Raw genomic sequence first — 17,511 nt, 5'->3', positions numbered from 1 at the left:
TCTGTCCCCTGCCCGCAACGAAGTGTGTGTCTCAGCCGAGCTCTCAGGCCCTGCAGCCCCAGCTCCCAGCCTGCCTGTAATCCAGCTGTGCCTCCACAGCCAGCTTCCAAACTCTTGCCTCTAGCCTGTAGCTGCTGCTCACAGGCAACCAGATCCCCTCAGACTTCTGCCACTACTTCCTTCCTTATATTGGAGGGATTATGGTGCCCTCTGCTGGCTGGCCAGTGTTTTCTCCAGGAATTGAAATTGGGGGCTGTTCAAATTTCAAGGGAGGGATGAGGGCCGACAAAGGGTGAGACTATGAGGGTGAAGGTGGGCTATTTTGCACCATTGTAAAAACCGAACACTGTTTTGCAACCATTTTATTAGATTTAACTTGTGTTTTAAAATCATCACACAAATTAAAGTTGGCTACTCACTCGAGCCTACTCTGAAGCACTATATCTACATCCTTCTTAGTTTCTTCTTGTAATTTTGCACAACTCTGTTAATGAACTTCTTGAGTGCAGAGCTTTCATCTTTGGTGGCTTTTAAAGTGTGTATTTATGTTTCAATTTCAATTCAAATTTCCAACCAAGGACTAAATTGGCAACACTGCATGCAACTAGTTGACCACTGGGGTGGGGGGAGGGTGATGGGGAAATTCAAGAGGGAGGTACCCCCCCCCCAGGGGGAGGGGGTCTAGGGAAATCCCTGTGGCTGGGCGTTGAACTGGGCAGTAACAGTCCAGTAATGAGCCTCCAGGTTTATTACAGTACTGTAATGTATGGGGCTGGCTGCTGTGTCTGAGCACGACTGCTTCACCTTGCTGCTGAAGGGGATTGATAGCAACAATGGGGCCTGTTCTTTTCCAGGAGAAGGATCTGAGTTCTTTCCCTGCTGTTGCCACAAAGAGCTGATTGGCCATTGTGTGTAGCACTGTGGCAACCAGGAAGTTCCACCGTTGACAGAATTGATTGCAATATGCTCATTGTCAATGTGCATGTAGATCTTATACCCATTCCCCTCTTGGTTGGTTAGTTACTAATAGGCTGGGTGAAATTTTTCAAAATAATAGTACGTTCACTGAAAAATGCAGTTTGTGGTCAACTGAACTATTTGCAAATTTGGGTTGAATTTCGTGAATAGATGCAGTTGAAAAAGAGATTTCTCCCCCTTTTCCCCCCCAAAAGTCACTGTTTTGTTTCAACTTTTTTTAACAAAATATTTAATGTTTTCATTTTGAAACAATGCTTCATTTCAAAATTTAGCTAGCTTTATTTAAAAAGGCCAAAAAAAAAAAAAAAGGAAAACCAAACCAAACCCTAAACAAAATGAAAAAGCAAAAAAGATTTTGTTTCAGGTCAAAAAACGTTTTGTTTGGCCCAAAGCAAAATATTTTTTGGTTTTCTATTTGGGCCACCCAACCAAAATATAAATGAGTCACTCCTCTAATTATTAATTCCTGTACAGCTGTATGCAGGTACATTATTATTAGCTGTATTCCCATAGCGCCTAGGGGCCGCAATCATGGACCAGGACCCCATGGTGCTAGGCACTGTACAAACACTCAACAAAAGGATAGATCCAGCTCCAAAGAGCTTACAATCTAAGGGAAGGGTGGTGATTTTGGTTTATCCATGAAAGAGGATACTGTATTAGTTTTCATGAATTCTGTGTTTAACCTTAAGATATCAATTACAAACCTGCAGCCCCAGCCATCCTGCAGTCATTGCTCCTTCCTAGCTGTGAATGAAGGAAGTGACACAAGCAAGTGAGGTAATATGTGTTGCACCTCCAACTACATGACCCAGAATGGAATGACGAGCATTGTGAACATTATTTATTATTTCTATTGTAGTAATAACTAAGGACACCAAACAAAGGTCAGGGCTCCCGGTACAAATCAATCAATCCGAGCTCACAATGGAGCTCACAATCTCAGTTTTAAACAATTCACAACAGGTGAACGAACATACAAGCAAGGAGGAGAGAAGGACAAAGTAATGGTAGATTCAGTGTGATGACGCTTTGGGACCTTCTTGTCTTTTTGTAGGTTCCTATTATTTAACTACCACCTATGGGGCCCTGCAACACATCAAGAACTATGACAAGATAACGGTAACTCGGCAGCTGAGCACAGAAGTGCAGGACTCCATTCATCGCTGGGAGAGGCGGAGAACACTCAACAAGGCACGGGCATCCCAATCATCTGTGCAGGTCAGCAGCTTTGGGAGAAGGGGTGGTGGAAAGTGCAGCTTGTGTAGAGTGATACGCAGATCAAGATTCCGGCTTGAAACAGGGAAACCAGGCTTCAAACAGGGCAGCAATTATTCCCAACGACTAGTGATACTATTATTCAGTGCTTGCCATCTGCTTACTAGGCTCTGCACTGCTGACAGAGGAAGTCAAATTTCCTGTCCCAATGAGCTTACATTCTGTGCTGGGCAGCATGGAAGAAGCAATGACGTGCAGGATGGAAGAAAGCTACACAGGGAGCTGTGAGATGTTTGAGGCTTGAGCAGGGAGAGGAGTAGAAAGAATTTGAGAATAGAGAGCTAAGAGAGAGCAGCTGTCACAGTTCAGGGCAACTGCACCTCTCTCTCCTGTCTGTGGCCCCTCAGTGGCACCTAGTTCTTCAGCTGTCATCTTTTGTTGGCAGAGACCCACATTCCTCTCCCTCCTGACCAGGGTTTTTCCCTGCACAGTTTCCTGCCTGCACTGTGACTTTCCCTGCAAGCCAGGCCTCCGAAACAAGCCAGCGTCTGCACTTTGCTTTCTCATTGAAGGCTATGAACAGCTGTAATTGCCAGCAGCCCTAAGTTACCACACAGCTCTTTCGAAGCAAGCACATTTACTCTTAAGGTGAAAGCATAACAGAGAAAACATATTGAAACCCATACAAGAACTTACACACTTGCTAATAAGCTTATCAGAGATCAGCCCTTTCCTCCCCAACTCCAACAAGGGCTCTGTTAGGAGTCAGTCCTTCAAATCCCACCAGCGGGGTTTTCTGTGGGGGGCACTTCATAACAGCCTTAGATCAGAACTAGCACTCCCATGATAGCTCCATCTTTCCTTTCTACAGCTTGAGCCTTTGAGCTTGATCTCATGTCACAGGTAATCAATGCCCCCCCTCACCCCGAGAAGGCTGAGAGGTGAGAAAATTGCATTCACCTCCCAAAAGTCCTTTTTTGTCTGGCAGATTGTTCAATATAGTTCTCTATCATGCAGGCCTAACATCTGTCACATCCCCCCTGACAGGTTACATGCAGTCCCAGACCAGAATAATACATAAACAATTCATTGACTTCAATGGACCCCAAAGATAGTTAAACTTAATTCTATAAGGTCTCCCAGGGACCTGGAGGAAATTGCCATATCTGTCCCAGCAGCGTCCGACAGTCTTTTAATAGAGAGGCTGAGCAGCTGGAACCTGATGCGAAGGCTAGTGGAATCCATTGAGGGGATTCAAATGGGGACTGGCCTGCTTCTATCAGGGGACGAAGATGCTTTTTTACAGCAGCATTTTGGACAGAATTGAGGGGAGAAGTAGGGGAGCCCGGACAGCAGGAGATTGCTCTGATTAGACATTACACATACACAGAATTACAACAGACATTGCCCCTGAGGGACATCATTACTGATCACAATGTTACCCATGATGGTTTTTAAACCCAGCAAACTCCTTTTCACTGGTGACCTAATTCGGGATCTGAGCTGTGGGCCAGACCCCAATTCCTATCACCCCTTATCAAAGGCCACTCCTAGGAATTCCTCTATAGCAACCCGAAGGGTTTACTATTGTGATGATGGAATTCAAAGAAATTACAAGGAGGCTGCACTAAGCGCAGGGAGAGAGAAAAAAAGAGTGGAGAAATTGTAAATCTCTAGGCAGGCAGAGGCAACGGGGTTAATCCCAGGGCAATATGGTCTGAGTTCTGAAGACAAGCTGAAAATCTGAATGGATATATTCTTCCGGATTAATGGATATATTCTGTTGCGTGATTCCCATTAGATTTATCAGCAGCCACATTTACGCACTGATGGGAGAATGTGTCCATAAACCTATCGTTACTTAAAAGAAAGAGTTTGGAAAGGATCATTTTGAAATAGATAGGTCAGAGAACATAAATGCCAGTTGTATAATAGCTGACGTAAGAGTGTGTAACTGAAAATAAAGGCCCACTCCACCCCTGTTTAATAGGCCTCTCTTCCTTCCTTGTAACACTTCCTCTACTTGGCTTGTGTGGGTGGTGTACAGTGGGATGTCCTAGAGGACAAGCATGGAAGTAACTAGCCTACCCAGGGCTGCTGCATTCCCATACTATGAGGTTATCTCAAGAAGCAGCTTGAATAAGGTTTATTGTTACCATTGAGATGGTTGTCTTTCTCCAGTGGCTACTTGGAGAGCTATCCCCATTACAAAAAGACTATCAAAGTTGACACAATAAGCACTCTTGTCAGTCTTGGCAGAGAAGCTATGGACAAAAAGGGGCCTGGAGAGTGGGTTATCCTCTCCTCCCTAGATGTCCTTCCAAGTCAGAGGTGTGGCACTTGGACAGGACAGGCTATGAATACTTCTGTAGCTACCAGCATTGCAGCTGTTCAGTGGATAAATATGCTGCCAAACCAGCATCTTCCCCAAGCACAAAACAAATTTTAAAAACAGCAGCTCATGAATCCTTATTTTCAACCACAAAGTGGCAGCAAAGATCATCTCACTCAGTTTTTCTAGAGGCCTGATTAGTTACTAAGCATACACAAGGGAGCCCTAAAGTAAACAATGAATGTGGAAGTGGAGAGTTAACAGAAGTTGCTGTGGAGAGCACTGGCGTTTTGGCAGACCCGGGGTTATCTACTGCTTCCTTTGTCACAAAGAGAACATCCATGAAGAAACGCTTCACTTTTCATGAGCACTTTAGACATTAGGACAAATTACCCTTCCCTTGAGCTATTTAACTATAGGCTGGACAAATCGCTGGAAAATATACAGGAGAGAAGATTCAGGATTCAGGATTCCTACTGGTCGGGGAATGGTTTAGATGAACTGTTGGTAGGAATACTTTGCAATTCTATAGAACCTTTTACTTGCTCTCTTTTCAGAGTTGAGTCTCATTTTTCGAGAGTCAGATCCCTCCACCAGGGCATATTAAAAATTAACCTGAGGTTTCTCAGCTTTCTCATGTGAACTGTGAGACCAGAGGGCTTTCTGACCAAAGGGCTGGGGTTTTTTAATCTTCATGCATTAGAATGAACCTTGTGCTTCCCACTGGGGCTATGAACTGACCAGAACTGTGATGCAAGATTCTTCCCTGGATAAAACCAAGTATGGCATCATCATTTTCTTGGCCTGACCATTCAGGCTGGGACATGAATGGAATTTACCACCACAATATTTATTCATTTATTTCTGCTCTATTGAAGTAAAAGAGGGAAGAAACTGCACCATGTTGTTACCTGCCAGGTTGGCTATGAGTCAAATCATCTCCTGTCCCTGGTTGTGAGGCCGGATGTCCTGAGGAGAGGCTCTTGGCTTATTCATGATGATGCACACTTCTTTGCTTCTTGTCTTGCCAGGTGATGTCTCATAGATGAGGGTGTGAACTGTTTCAGGATGCACATTCTGCATAGCTGGAGATACTTACTAGGGCCCCAAAACATCAAAACACTTAAACATGTGCTTAACTTTAAGCAGGTGAGCAGACCCACTGACTTCAATGGGGCGGATCACTTGTTTAAAACTAAGTGTTTTGCGGGATCAGGGTCTAACAGTGAATTTCCTTAATTTTGTGTTTTCTTAATGAAAACCCATAAGTGCTGCGGAACTGGGTCTGAACCAAAATCCTAATACAAACTTCCCTGAACTTTGCATCTCAGGCCCATCTTTAATATCTGGTCCGTCTTTATATCCTAAACTCAAGTGTTGTAGCTAATGCTATATTTTTCTTCTCAGGATTTCATCTTCATCTCCTTTTTGGAGGCTGATGCCATGACACGGACACTGGCCACCCGGACTGACACGACAGCTCAGCAGCTAGGCCAGCAATGCGCTGAGAAGTTTGAGGTGTCCGATCCCCAGAACCATGGGCTCTTTGTTCACGTTGACGACAAGTGCTTGCAGCTCGCTGATGATGCCCACCCCCTTCATATAAAATCCTACCTGCTGAAAAGCGAACCCAAAAAAGATTTCCATTTTATTTATAAACTGATATGCAGCGAAGAAACACAGGTTCCAGTCATCAGAGAGCCAGACTTTTTATAATGGCAGAACTGCTCTTGGATTGTGTATGCTGCAGTCTTTGAAAGGCTGAGACAGTTTAATCTCATGAGATCTTCTAACATCCATCCACTGACGTCAGAAACATTTTGGAACTCAGCCTTTTAGCAGTGATGGACAGGGTAGTAGTTGTAGATGCTGTATGATGGTTGGGTGTTTCTCAGCAGAATTCACTTGCAGAAGTAAACAGAGCATTCATAGGAATGTTCCTACTTTGGAAAACTTGAAGTATTAAACCTCAAAACCTCCCTATGGCAATAGACAGACTCATAATGGATGTAGATAATGGAGATTAATCCAGTTACTCCTGAGTTTTTATAGAAGAATGAGCATCTGTCCCATTATAAGTTATATAGGTCAGTCACCTCTGCAGATGGCCTGTAAAAGGCCTATGCACAACTTAAACCCTATTTTTGAGGACTTATATGGTGTTAGTGCCTTGTGCTGGTTCCCTGCAAAGGGCTGTATTTCACCCTGTTTGAATAAATTATGAGTCATGATTGATCTGTTCCATGGCATAGAATTGCATGATGCAGCGGAATTCCATCTGTACCCTGGTATGTTATACCACATGGACTGACTTTTGAAATACATGTAATAACAGAACATGATATCCAATACTATATGTGCACTAAGAAGCCATTCTATGTAGTATGCATTTCACTGAATTATGTAACTTACAAACTTCCATCAAAGCATTTTTTTTCTTCTTAAAAACTGAGACTCTATCACCATCATTTTAGGTGTTCAATAGCTTTAATCAAAGCTGTTGTATAATAATTTCTGGTTAAATGTATTTATTTCCATGTGTGATGTGATCATTTTAAAATCACATCCTATTTGTGGATAACTTGATAGTGTAAAAGCACAAGGGAAAATGCAACCCTCATTACAACAAATTATTTGATTTTAAATGGATTAATGAAATGACTCAAGGCCAGAAACATTTTTTTAAAATGCCCTTTCCTTTTCAGCCAGTACTGGATGCTTCTGTAATTTTCTCTAATATTTTTGTATCTTCAGGTCATACTGTGTTGTTACATGAGTAATACACACTGTTGCAAATTGAACTTGCTGAAGTTCATTTTGATTTCTCCGCTGCTATTCTACAGGGTTCAGAACCCGTCACTGAAATCTCACTGCAGGCTTGAATTTCCTGTAAAATGTCCTGATGCAAAAGCGCACAAAACCTCAAGCCAGTTTTCCTGCTTCTTGAGTGAATAATGGACATATAGGAGTCTTTGGTTTAAACACAGATATTAATCCATCATGGACCTGATCCCACAGCCCTTCCTCAGGCGAAGTTTCCACTGATAATGTACGTAAGGGACCCAATTCTCCCCATGCAGGACCCAAGTAACTGCCAGTGCAGTATGAGTATCCAATCCCAAGGACCACAGGATCAGGCTAAGTTTGACTGATTTGTGTTTGTCAGGAAAAGCACATTGTTATGATTAGAACTGGGAGTTGTGTAATTGCATTCGCTCAGCACAACTTCTACATCCAGCGAACAGTAAGGAGGAAACAGTCGGTATTTGCAAGTCAGGCTGGATCCCACAAGTCACGCTACATTTTTATTACATTACTTTTTTAAAGGGTCCCAGCCTCATTAGTGAACAATGATAGTCATTAGTCATTCACTCTGGGGTTTGAAATACTTGTTCCTATATTCACTAGTGCTATAGTTTGGTTGGGGTGTGTGTGTGAGTGAAATAAATGTATTTGGATCCTTTGTACAGTGCACCAGCCAAATTAGCATAAAAATTAAAAATTATTACTGAGAGTCTGTTACCTTGTAATGCATTTAATCTTGGGTCCATGTAGCCAGGAGAAGGTGATACTGCATTTGGGAAGAGTAAATAATATATAGTGTCTTCAAATACATCATGAGCACTGAGTGATTCCTGAGTGATAGAGGACTAGAGGTTTGCCCCAAAGCCTTTGACTCACATTTCCCACCCACCCCCTCACCTCCCCGCACGCATGCACTGATGTTGTGCAATTGGCTGGCGCCCTCCGCTTCTGAAGTGACTGGGTGAAGAGCCTTGGGATCTTTCTGGATCAAAAGTACTACATGCATGCTATTATTTGGAATACAGCCCAGGGGGCAGGGCACAGCTGAATTGTGGCATCTGGAGTTTGGAAGGAAAGGAGGAAAAAACCCTTAGCAGCTCTTAGCATTTCTGCAGGTGGGGGGTAAAATTCAGGACACCCACATGAAACCTGAGTGATTCAGGTTGATGTACACATCCTGTGCACGGGTTGGGGAAATGAAATCCATCCTCCAACCAGGGGGCATGCTGTGGGGCTGTAGTATAGCCCCTCCACAACCATTATTCCAGCCTATAGGCTAGCATATAAGCTGCTCCTCATCTTTAGGAGTTCCTAGCCCCTGGAGTTTGCATATATATAAATTTTAATCACTATAGCTTGCCAAGCTGAATGAAATATTGGCAGGAAGGTGTTGTTTCCTTTGAGCACAACAGCTGTAATGTCATACAGTAATTTACATCCGCTAGCTCCTCTGAGCTGAAGGACCACAAAGCACTTTGTAAGCTGTTTAGTGATGGTGGATCTGCAAATTATTTATTTCACTGCTCAAACATAATCACCAGTGGACAGATAAAAATGACACACAGCACAGGCCAAGTGCATGGAATATAGCGAAAGAGTCACCTATCTTTACTAAAAGTGTCATGGGATCATTAATGTCCGTACACACCCTCAGCTGTATCAGTCTTATGGAAAAAAGACAACCACCCAGCCCCATTTGCATTAAACTACGTCCTACCCACATAGCTACCTTGAGAAGATTAAGGATCAAGAGTTACCTTGTTGGGAAACTGAACCTGCAAATCCAGATATTTCATACTTAATGTTGAATATGCTAAACTATCTCCTCCAAAATGTCACCAGGGTGTCTTGAGTTTCATGGGAAGCCCAGTTTACCCCCAACATTTATAAAAGCTATTTGGATTTCATTGCAAACTGCCTCCATCCCCCTCCCTCAATCTTTTGACAGTTACATTTTAAAACCACCAAACAAGATTGGAGAGTTATTTATCAATTAGTTCAATTTTTTAACATACTCTGGCTTGCTAAGATCGCACGCAACAAACCACCATCCACCCCAGAAAAGCTTTACAATCCATCAGGCAAGTCGTACATGATCCTGGCTTTCTGACTTCTTTTGTGCCCTGAAACACATTCAGAAATCCCAGAAGAAAAGATGGTTGTGTTTTCCAAAGCCCTTAGACTGACAAGACAATATTAATGCTATAAAATTCATGATTATAGACCCTAAAATAAATCCCATGGGGATCAAGCTAAAATGAGAGGATATGAAAAGGAAATCAGGACCGATTCCATTTGAGGATGATTAATAGGGAATAGCCAGACATTCCAACCATGAAGGAAGAGAAAATATATTTACATATTAAGCTGAAATGACCTACATGTCAGTGTGCTATGCTGACTAGGTAATGCATGCCAGCATCAGGACATAAGTAAATGACTTTCGGAACCCAAAACTTGAGACACAGAAGGTACTGAGCAGCTGTCCTTTGATAACTGAGCCACATTAACATGTTGCAAGTTGAGGAACCCAGTGTCATGAGTCACTTTTAAGAATGTTGGCCTTAAATCCATAATCAGGCATATAAATCAGTGGCTTGATTTTTAGCAGTGCCGTAGCTCCCATTGACAGCAACAAGCCTATTCACATTAGTAAAGGTTTACCACACCTGATAGGTAAGTGCTTGTAGGATCAGTCTCTAGAGACCTTCAGTGCTTTGGAAAGGACTTCTCTCCTATATGTAGGTAGGGCACCTGGCCGCTTGGGGGCACTATATAAATGATATAATGATATATATAAATGATTGATATAAATGATGAAAACAACACCAAAGCAAATACTAATAAGACAGGGGGAGACGTTCCTTGAGGGCAAAGTACAAGCTACTTGGATGCTACCTGAAGTCTCCCAAAAATAAAACAAACTATTCTTTGCCAGTATGGGCCCATTCCAGGACAGTAAGTCCGCTTAAGGGCTTGTCTACACTTGGAAATTTACCGAAATAGCTGGTCTGGAATAGTTTGGCCAATTTAGTTTAACTGACAAAGTGGACCCACTTTGTGGATTAAGTGGATTACGTGGATTAAGCCTCCTATTCCAGAAGGAGCGTGTCCACATGCCGCAGTAACATTCTGGACTGGTCAGTTCAGTAAATTTCCAAATGTAGACAAGCCCAAAGTCACAAATAAATGAAAACATGCAAACTAAACAGCATCTTTCAGGAAACGCATAGTGTCTCTCTCTCTCCCAAGGCAAGCCAGTGGGAGCCAGATTGTGGCAGGTGATGGTGGATGCTCAAATGAGGATACTGTATGAACGTGCATCCACTGCGCACACTCATAGGCCCTGCACTCACCTGCCTGCAGGGACTACTGCCTAGCCGCGCAGGCTATGTATGGCAGCCATCCCAGAGACAGGAAGGAGGCGTGTGGTGGGACGCATTGACTGCACCCAGCAAGTGGAGCTGGTCATTCATACTGGGGAGCATTCACTTCATCCCCTTGAAGGATGTTGCGGCCGGCTGAATCCCATGCACACCCGGCTGCTCTCAGAGGCATAGTGTTGGTAATGTAGCTTTATATGACCATCCAACTCGGGGCTGTTGTTTAAAGCCTTGACAGACACCAGCATCAGCAGCGATAGGAAGTAGTTAAACCTCTCCAGAGCCACTGAGCTGGTAGATACAATGCCGGAGCTACAATGCCAGTGCTAGAGGGAAGATCTGTGAACATGACCATCTGTCCATTGGCTTTGCTACAGAGACTGCCAGTTGTGATACAGACAGCTTCCCACTATAACCTATGAGCCGTTCGTCTAAGCCAACGTCTAATCATTATTGCCCGGTGGCAGAGGGGAAACCCCACAGCGCAGGGCCCTCAGAGGGGTTTAGGAGCATAACGCCTAGTGATTTCAATAGGCATTAGGTGCCTGACGGCCTTTGAGGATTTGGGCCCACATGTCGTGGACCAGCCCGTTGCCTTGCTGCAGGCTGGTCCTGTCTTTCTTTCTCAGCTGGAGGCCGAAGTGCCAGATAGTGAATATGGCAAATTTGGAGGGAACTGTTTGGATTAAATGTGATTTTTGCTGCGTGGCTCCTTTTCTACCCACAATTTCCCTTTTCACCTAAAAGAGCCTTGTTTGACAATTTAACTGAAGGCAACTTTCTGGTCTGATGAGCCACTGCCCTCATGTGATTAGTCAGGCACAATTACTAAGTAAGTGACTCAAGCACTAGCCCTCACATGATCGATCAGCAGATCAGGCGAGATTCTCAACTTTGCAGAGGCCTTTGCCCCTTGAACACGTGCAATTGTGTAATCCAGCCAAGTGCTCCTCATGCGGTAGTTACCACAGCAACATTGCGAAACTACTTGGCCATGCGTGACTTGCAAGGCCAGGCATAGTGCACGAGGGAAACTTGCTGAGCCCATCAAAAGCTGTAAGAAAATCCAGCTCCTTCAAGTAACCCTTTTGTGCAGAGACACCGTTAGTGGCATGCTTAACTGAAGCCAGTAATACAATCCAGAAATAATTTACTAAACCAATTACACATGCAAATCATTTAAGACCTGCTCCAAAGCTCATTGAAATCAATGGAAGGTGTTCCACTGATTCAGCCAAGCTCATAAACTAATCCACAGGTTGTATTTTGAACCGCAGTTTTAGAATGCGTGCTGCAGGCTGCCGACCCCTGCCCTAGGCACATCTGGCCCTACAAGTGCATGCCAAGGAGCCATGGTCAAGCACTTGGTGCATATTAAACCACAGCAACCAAATGAAGAATGGCAGCAACTTCACACCACCTACCCCACCGCACTCCCTGTTGTTGTTGAGCTGACAGACAGGAATCAAAGATGATAACGAGCGCATAGATGGTGCTCTGCAACCTGCTGCATTGTTAACAGGTTTTCCAGAAGCAATAAAATAAGTTGTTGTGCACTGCTAATGACTGTCTGTAGGCCTCGCTTTACGTGGAGGTCGTCAAGCTGATCCCATACAAACATCCTGATGCCTGGAACCCACACCTGTGAAACATCTGCCTTGGACTTTCATATAGGTAGCTGTTAACAGAAGAGGAGAAAGCAGTGGACCCAACTTAGGTCTAAGGAGTGGTGGGCAACTTTTGCATGGCTTTAATGAGATACAAGACATTAAGCTTAATCGCAAGCAATGTAAACTTTGCCCAATTTAGGGCAGCATTGCCAGCTGACAGGAACCTGAGACCTGCACATAATTTGCATAAAAGGGACCATCCAGTTAACTTCTATATGTCTGTGGCTACATTTCCAAGTTCAGGTGAAGCATTGCATACTGGGAAATGTAGTAACTGTAGCCTCATCTTAAACATAAGGATCACTGCAGTGCACATTGTAGAACTCCATGGCTCATCGGTCAAATTTTGGTCACGCCTGAACTAGTTTTGTAACACTTGTTTCTGAAAACACCCACATGTGAACAGGGACCCATTGTGTTAGCATTGGCAAGCTGGTGCTGAGTGGATATTTCCCTGTTGATTTCATGTCAGGTTGAACGGTGAGTCTGCTAACCTGCACTGGCTTTTAAATGGGCAAGGATTTTTTGTAAGGGTTTTAATTGAATTGCTGCTAAGAAAAAGACGACTCATGAAAAGGCCTAACAACCTCAGCAAGTCTGAGTGCTTTTGTGGACAGAAATCAGCTGAATCCAGGATCACTGGGGTGTGGTGCATCTCCCAGTTTTTTTCCTTCTCTTTCATGCATACTAGTTACTTAGGCATGGGTGTTGCACACCATGACTAGCAAAGTTATGGAAAATAGTGCTCTGGAAAGTATTCTTGCAGAAAAAAGTTTATGGATGGGAGGTAAGGAACTAAACTGTATGCTTTGTCATGCCAGTTCTGCTCCCCTTGAGTCACTGAAGCGCCACACTTCCCCCAGTGCATTAGGGCCAAATCACGTAATGTCTGCTCAGGCAAAAGGCCCACCTGCGTATAGGATAGTTGTGAAAACAGAGTTGGGAGTCAAGAAATCTGAGCTAGTCACACATGCTGTGTAATCTTTGCCAGGTCACTTAACCTCATTTGTTGTATAATTACTTATTTAATACAGGGCTTATGTAAAGCACTTTGAGACCCTTAGCTGGAAGATGCTATATTATTATCTGGCAGAAATGGTGAGCTTTGTGCCCAGATCCTCAAAAGTATTTAGGTGTCTAACTCCAACTGATATAAATGGGAGGTAGACGTCTAAATCTCTTTGAGGTTCTCACCCCAATGACCCTTGTCAAGAAACACACAAACCCTACAATGTAGGAATCTGAAAGGCTCTTTTGAATAAAGAAAATGTATCCTTATAAAGGGGAAAAACTTGAGAATAATGCTAAAGATCTGAATTTATGGGTTCTGGGGTCCATGAAATATACTGAATTTCTGAGTGTGTCTAAGAGTGGCATGTACACATTCAAACAACTCTTCGAAAGAGTTTGTTTTCACTGCAGTTTTGAAGGGAATTTGGATGCTTGCCACAATATTCCAGTCTCACAGCCCTCTAACTGCAAGCTACCCTATGTAGCGAGACCCCATTGCTTTCAGTGGGTCTCCAGACAAGCCTATGGATCTGTGAGCATGTAAAAGCTTGCAGGATTGGGGGCTTATTTTGTGGGGTCTTTAAATATTGCTTCTTTCCTTCTCATGCTATTAAGTCACACGACCATAATCATAATGATGTTTCAGGCCTTTCAGAGTTCTGTGATCTCATTTTTATTTTTAGATTTTTACCATCTGTAAATGTTTCAAAACTGAAACGAAACAAGAATTTTAAAAAAATCTGAAGTGTAAGCAAGAGTGAAGGCTTAATTCTTTTTTCATTTCCACTGAAGCAGAAAGTGATTCTTGCAAACATTACATCTATTATCACCTATCCTGTTCTAAAGTGTGCTCTGGAACTTGTCTTTTATATCTTCTCTCCAGGAGGCAGCAAGCTGAGGGCGGAGCAATGCCTTTAGCTTGCTCTTCCCTACATAAATGGAATTTCAAGCAACACCTGCTCCTCTGTGAAGGGCTACCCAGAATTCCCAGCCACACCACATCCCAAACAATGGCCTAGTATTTTTCCACAGGCTCATTCCCTTTCCAAGTAAGAACAAAAGGAGATTTTGTAAACCAATCTGTAGCATTTTTTTGAGAAGCACTCTGATGGTAATCTGGAAATGAAGAACAATGAAGAAAGGTATGGGGACTTTTAAACTATTATGAAGCTCTTTATAATTAGATACAGCTGGCTCTCAGTTTATGACCCACTGAGTCATCTCAAGTAAGTGTTTGGGATACTGTTTGAGAGAGGAGAGTGTATGTTTTTGTAAGTAGATTTTGGAGGTTCATTTCAGGCAGTCACACAAAATGTGTAAGCTTCTACTTAACAAAGAACTTGCTTCAAGAGCTAAGATGCAACAACATAGTGCCTTAAAGGTCCATGGAACATTAAACTTTCCTTTTATTCACAGATGATTCCAAGTGCTGCACCATCACTCACAGACTTATGAGTGTAAGTAACACTTACACAATGGTGCTAAAAGTTACAGCACTTAGACAATCTTTATATTCTTTGAGAAACAGAGTAACTTTATGCCCTTCAACTCACATATTGGATAATTATCAAGTACAACTGATTTCTTTACACCATTAAGGATTTAAAGCTTGATGTACAAACTATGGCTTCTTTGTTTTTCAATCAATTTGCAATTAGTCACTGTAAACATAAGTTCATTAATAATAATAATATCCCCACTTTTTATACACTAATTAGTGCTAGCATCAACCGTTTCAAATGCAAAATAATTAGTTAGAGATCAAATTTTAATCTTAAAGTTAGAATCCCCAACAGACTGCTTGTAGTGTTCAACTGGAGACTCTCTAAAATGATGTGACTGTAGCATGTATTGGGCTTTAAAACAAATCAATTCCATTTCAAGTGCTGCCGGTGTAACACTAACCCTGCCCAAATGCATTTTGTAGTACACCAGTTAGATCCGAAAGACTAGGGGGACACAATAAAGTCCATAATGTCAGATGGGAGGCTTTTCAGTGCTGAATCTCTTCAGTGGAGTTTGACACAGCTCCCACTGCATTATTTAAAACTGATGACAGTGCTTGACATTCTCTTCACTTTGCATGCAGTTGTAGTCCTGATTATTAGTTTTTTTAAAAGGCTATATCTTTAGTAAGGATTATTAATGGGAATGCTGTTTTCATTAATATCCAAGGCACACATGATCCATGGCCAGTTGTATTCTGCAATAGACAAGAGTAACAATTATAAATACAACATAGTCTCTCCTTATTTAGAATAATTGAATATGATAGTTTTTACAAAGAAATTAGCATCTGCTCATTGGGTATCTGAATCCATAATGTAAATTAAGATTGGTAATATTAGAGATGCCTTTTCAAGAACAGTCTTGCACTTCAAGATTCAGACTATGTCTAACTGCACATACCCTACACCCCACAGTGAAAAGAGGGCTGCATCCACGCTGCAGTGTGTAGCTACATGTGTCAGTGAAAGGCTCTGGTGGATGGAAGCAGCAGGGAAAGGCTCTGAAGTGGGAAACTGCCAGAGACTTTCCCCACTGATGAAGCTTTCACCCTGTGGTGTGGGAAGATTCCAGCAGTAGGGAGGCAGCTGCAGGATGCTACAATGCTAAAAATAGCAGTGTAGTTAGGGAGATGCTCCTTGAGGAATAGAGAGCCATTCAGCGTATATACCCACAGGGTTCAGATGTGTCTTTACTCGCCTAAGCAGTGCCTCGCTGTCTATGCTGATGTTTATACCTGTGCAAGGGAGGCATGTAGTGGTTTTACACTGCACACCACTGAAAGCAGTGCGCAGTGTAGACGTGCCTTATGAATTCTATTTACAAAATAGACTGAGCGGAGGAGCAAAAAACAAGCAGCTAATAGGAAGTGAAACATTTACAAATTATCAGCTTCTGCTTTTTAAACAATAAATAAGGCGGACTGATATTGCAAGCTGAATTACCTGTCAATAGGATAGCCTCCTTCGCAAACATTGACCAAGGCATACAGCTGCCTCAGAGCATACTCGTACTGAAATTGAATGAAGAACATTAAGCATTCCAATGTCAAATCCCAGCCTTTCTTTATTTAAGCTACATGTAAAAGGGCTTTGTAGATGCTGTTAATACCAATGATTTCTGTCCTTGTTGGCATATTCTAATATCAGACCAAAGTTACCTCTCTCTCACACTTTTCATTGCACCTTCAGCCATACAATGTCCTTAATATCCCCGAGTGCCAGGCAGCCCCTTCTCCTTTATTCAGATCTCACTGCAGATTCCCTTCTTATGCAAGACTCCTAATTCTAACCAATATCGGTGAAAGCACAACTCTAATATAGACCAGCGTGGCCTCCCCCTGTGTTGCGTTGTCTCTCTAGATTGTAAGTTCCTTGAGGCAGGGAGCATATCTTTTGTCTCATGTACAGTGCGCTGAGCACTCTGTCAGTGCTTAATAGATGAGACTGTGATGGGCTGAGACTCTGCTTTTTCCAGTAAATTCTGTTTTATGGTTGCCTCATCCTCTCAACCCACCCTTTGTCTGTTTTCTGCATCTATTCTGTCTTGTGTGACACCTAGATGGTGGGTTCTTTGGGACAGGGACCAACTTCTCTGTTACTTGTTTGTACAGTGCCTAGCATTGAGCATTGACTGATGCTCTTAGATATTACCGTAACAAAAGTAAATTTTTGTAGTAACGTTCCAAAAAAGTATTTCTATGAATTCAACAAGAACCAAATAATATCAAGTAGGATGTCACAGGTAGTATACAATGTACAGTCCAGGGATCTCTTTGTAGGATATAATTATGTACATTATGTGTTGTATTTCAAGGCTGCTGTTTAATCAACTCAACTAAATTGATTAAAAACCAATATTGAATGTCCTGTTACTAGTGAAAGGCCAGGAGAAAACAGTAAAAGGAAGGGAGGAGATCCTTTCTCTGTTTTGATGATCTTGTTACTTGTAGGTGGCTGCTTGCATACAGAATAGCTTTCCTTTTGCTTCTGAAAATGTTACTCAAGTTTTATTAAAGCAAAAATATAGAGGCGATCAATAATCCCAATTTTGCCTTTTGATAAAAATTGACTTTGGAAGAACACCTTGACAGCTGTGCTTGTCTTAC

The 17,511-nt window shown here is 42.6% G+C and overlaps 2 protein-coding genes and 1 long non-coding RNA gene across 7 annotated transcripts in view; 2 read left to right on the top strand and 1 right to left on the bottom strand.

The window, feature by feature from the left end:
• The window catches only part of RIN3 (Ras and Rab interactor 3), a 93,380-nt gene extending 85,338 nt beyond the window's left edge, over window positions 1-8,042 (top strand). For 3 of the 4 annotated variants that reach the window (XM_067547064.1, XM_067547061.1, XM_067547062.1), the window contains 2 exons: window positions 2,036-2,199; window positions 5,936-8,042. In XM_067547064.1, coding sequence (XP_067403165.1) covers window positions 2,036-2,199; window positions 5,936-6,244 — 473 coding nt within the window. In that variant the 3' untranslated portion in view covers window positions 6,245-8,042. The remainder of the gene's footprint in view (window positions 1-2,035; window positions 2,200-5,935) is intronic. The other variant, XM_067547065.1, reaches the window with a different exon arrangement.
• A 6,232-nt stretch (window positions 8,043-14,274) lies between these two features.
• Window positions 14,275-17,511, top strand: part of LOC137152463 (uncharacterized) — a 48,772-nt gene continuing 45,535 nt past the window's right edge. The window contains exon 1 of the long non-coding RNA XR_010919521.1: window positions 14,275-14,539. This is a non-coding gene — a long non-coding RNA (uncharacterized lncRNA). The remainder of the gene's footprint in view (window positions 14,540-17,511) is intronic.
• The window catches only part of LGMN (legumain), a 38,181-nt gene continuing 35,455 nt past the window's right edge, over window positions 14,786-17,511 (bottom strand). For both annotated transcript variants that reach the window (XM_067547060.1, XM_067547059.1), the window contains 2 exons: window positions 16,349-16,416; window positions 14,786-15,600 (listed from right to left, as the gene is read on the bottom strand). In XM_067547060.1, the coding sequence (XP_067403161.1) occupies window positions 15,561-15,600; window positions 16,349-16,416 (108 nt within the window). In that variant the 3' untranslated portion in view covers window positions 14,786-15,560. The remainder of the gene's footprint in view (window positions 15,601-16,348; window positions 16,417-17,511) is intronic.

Source organism: Emydura macquarii, unplaced genomic scaffold (assembly GCF_026122565.2).
Source record: "Emydura macquarii macquarii isolate MOO-44397 ecotype Brisbane River unplaced genomic scaffold, CSIRO-AGI_Emac_v2 contig_1229, whole genome shotgun sequence".
NCBI lineage: Eukaryota > Metazoa > Chordata > Testudines > Chelidae > Emydura > Emydura macquarii.
Note: the sequence above shows the minus strand (reverse complement) of the source record. Positions and strands in the feature narration are given on the sequence as shown.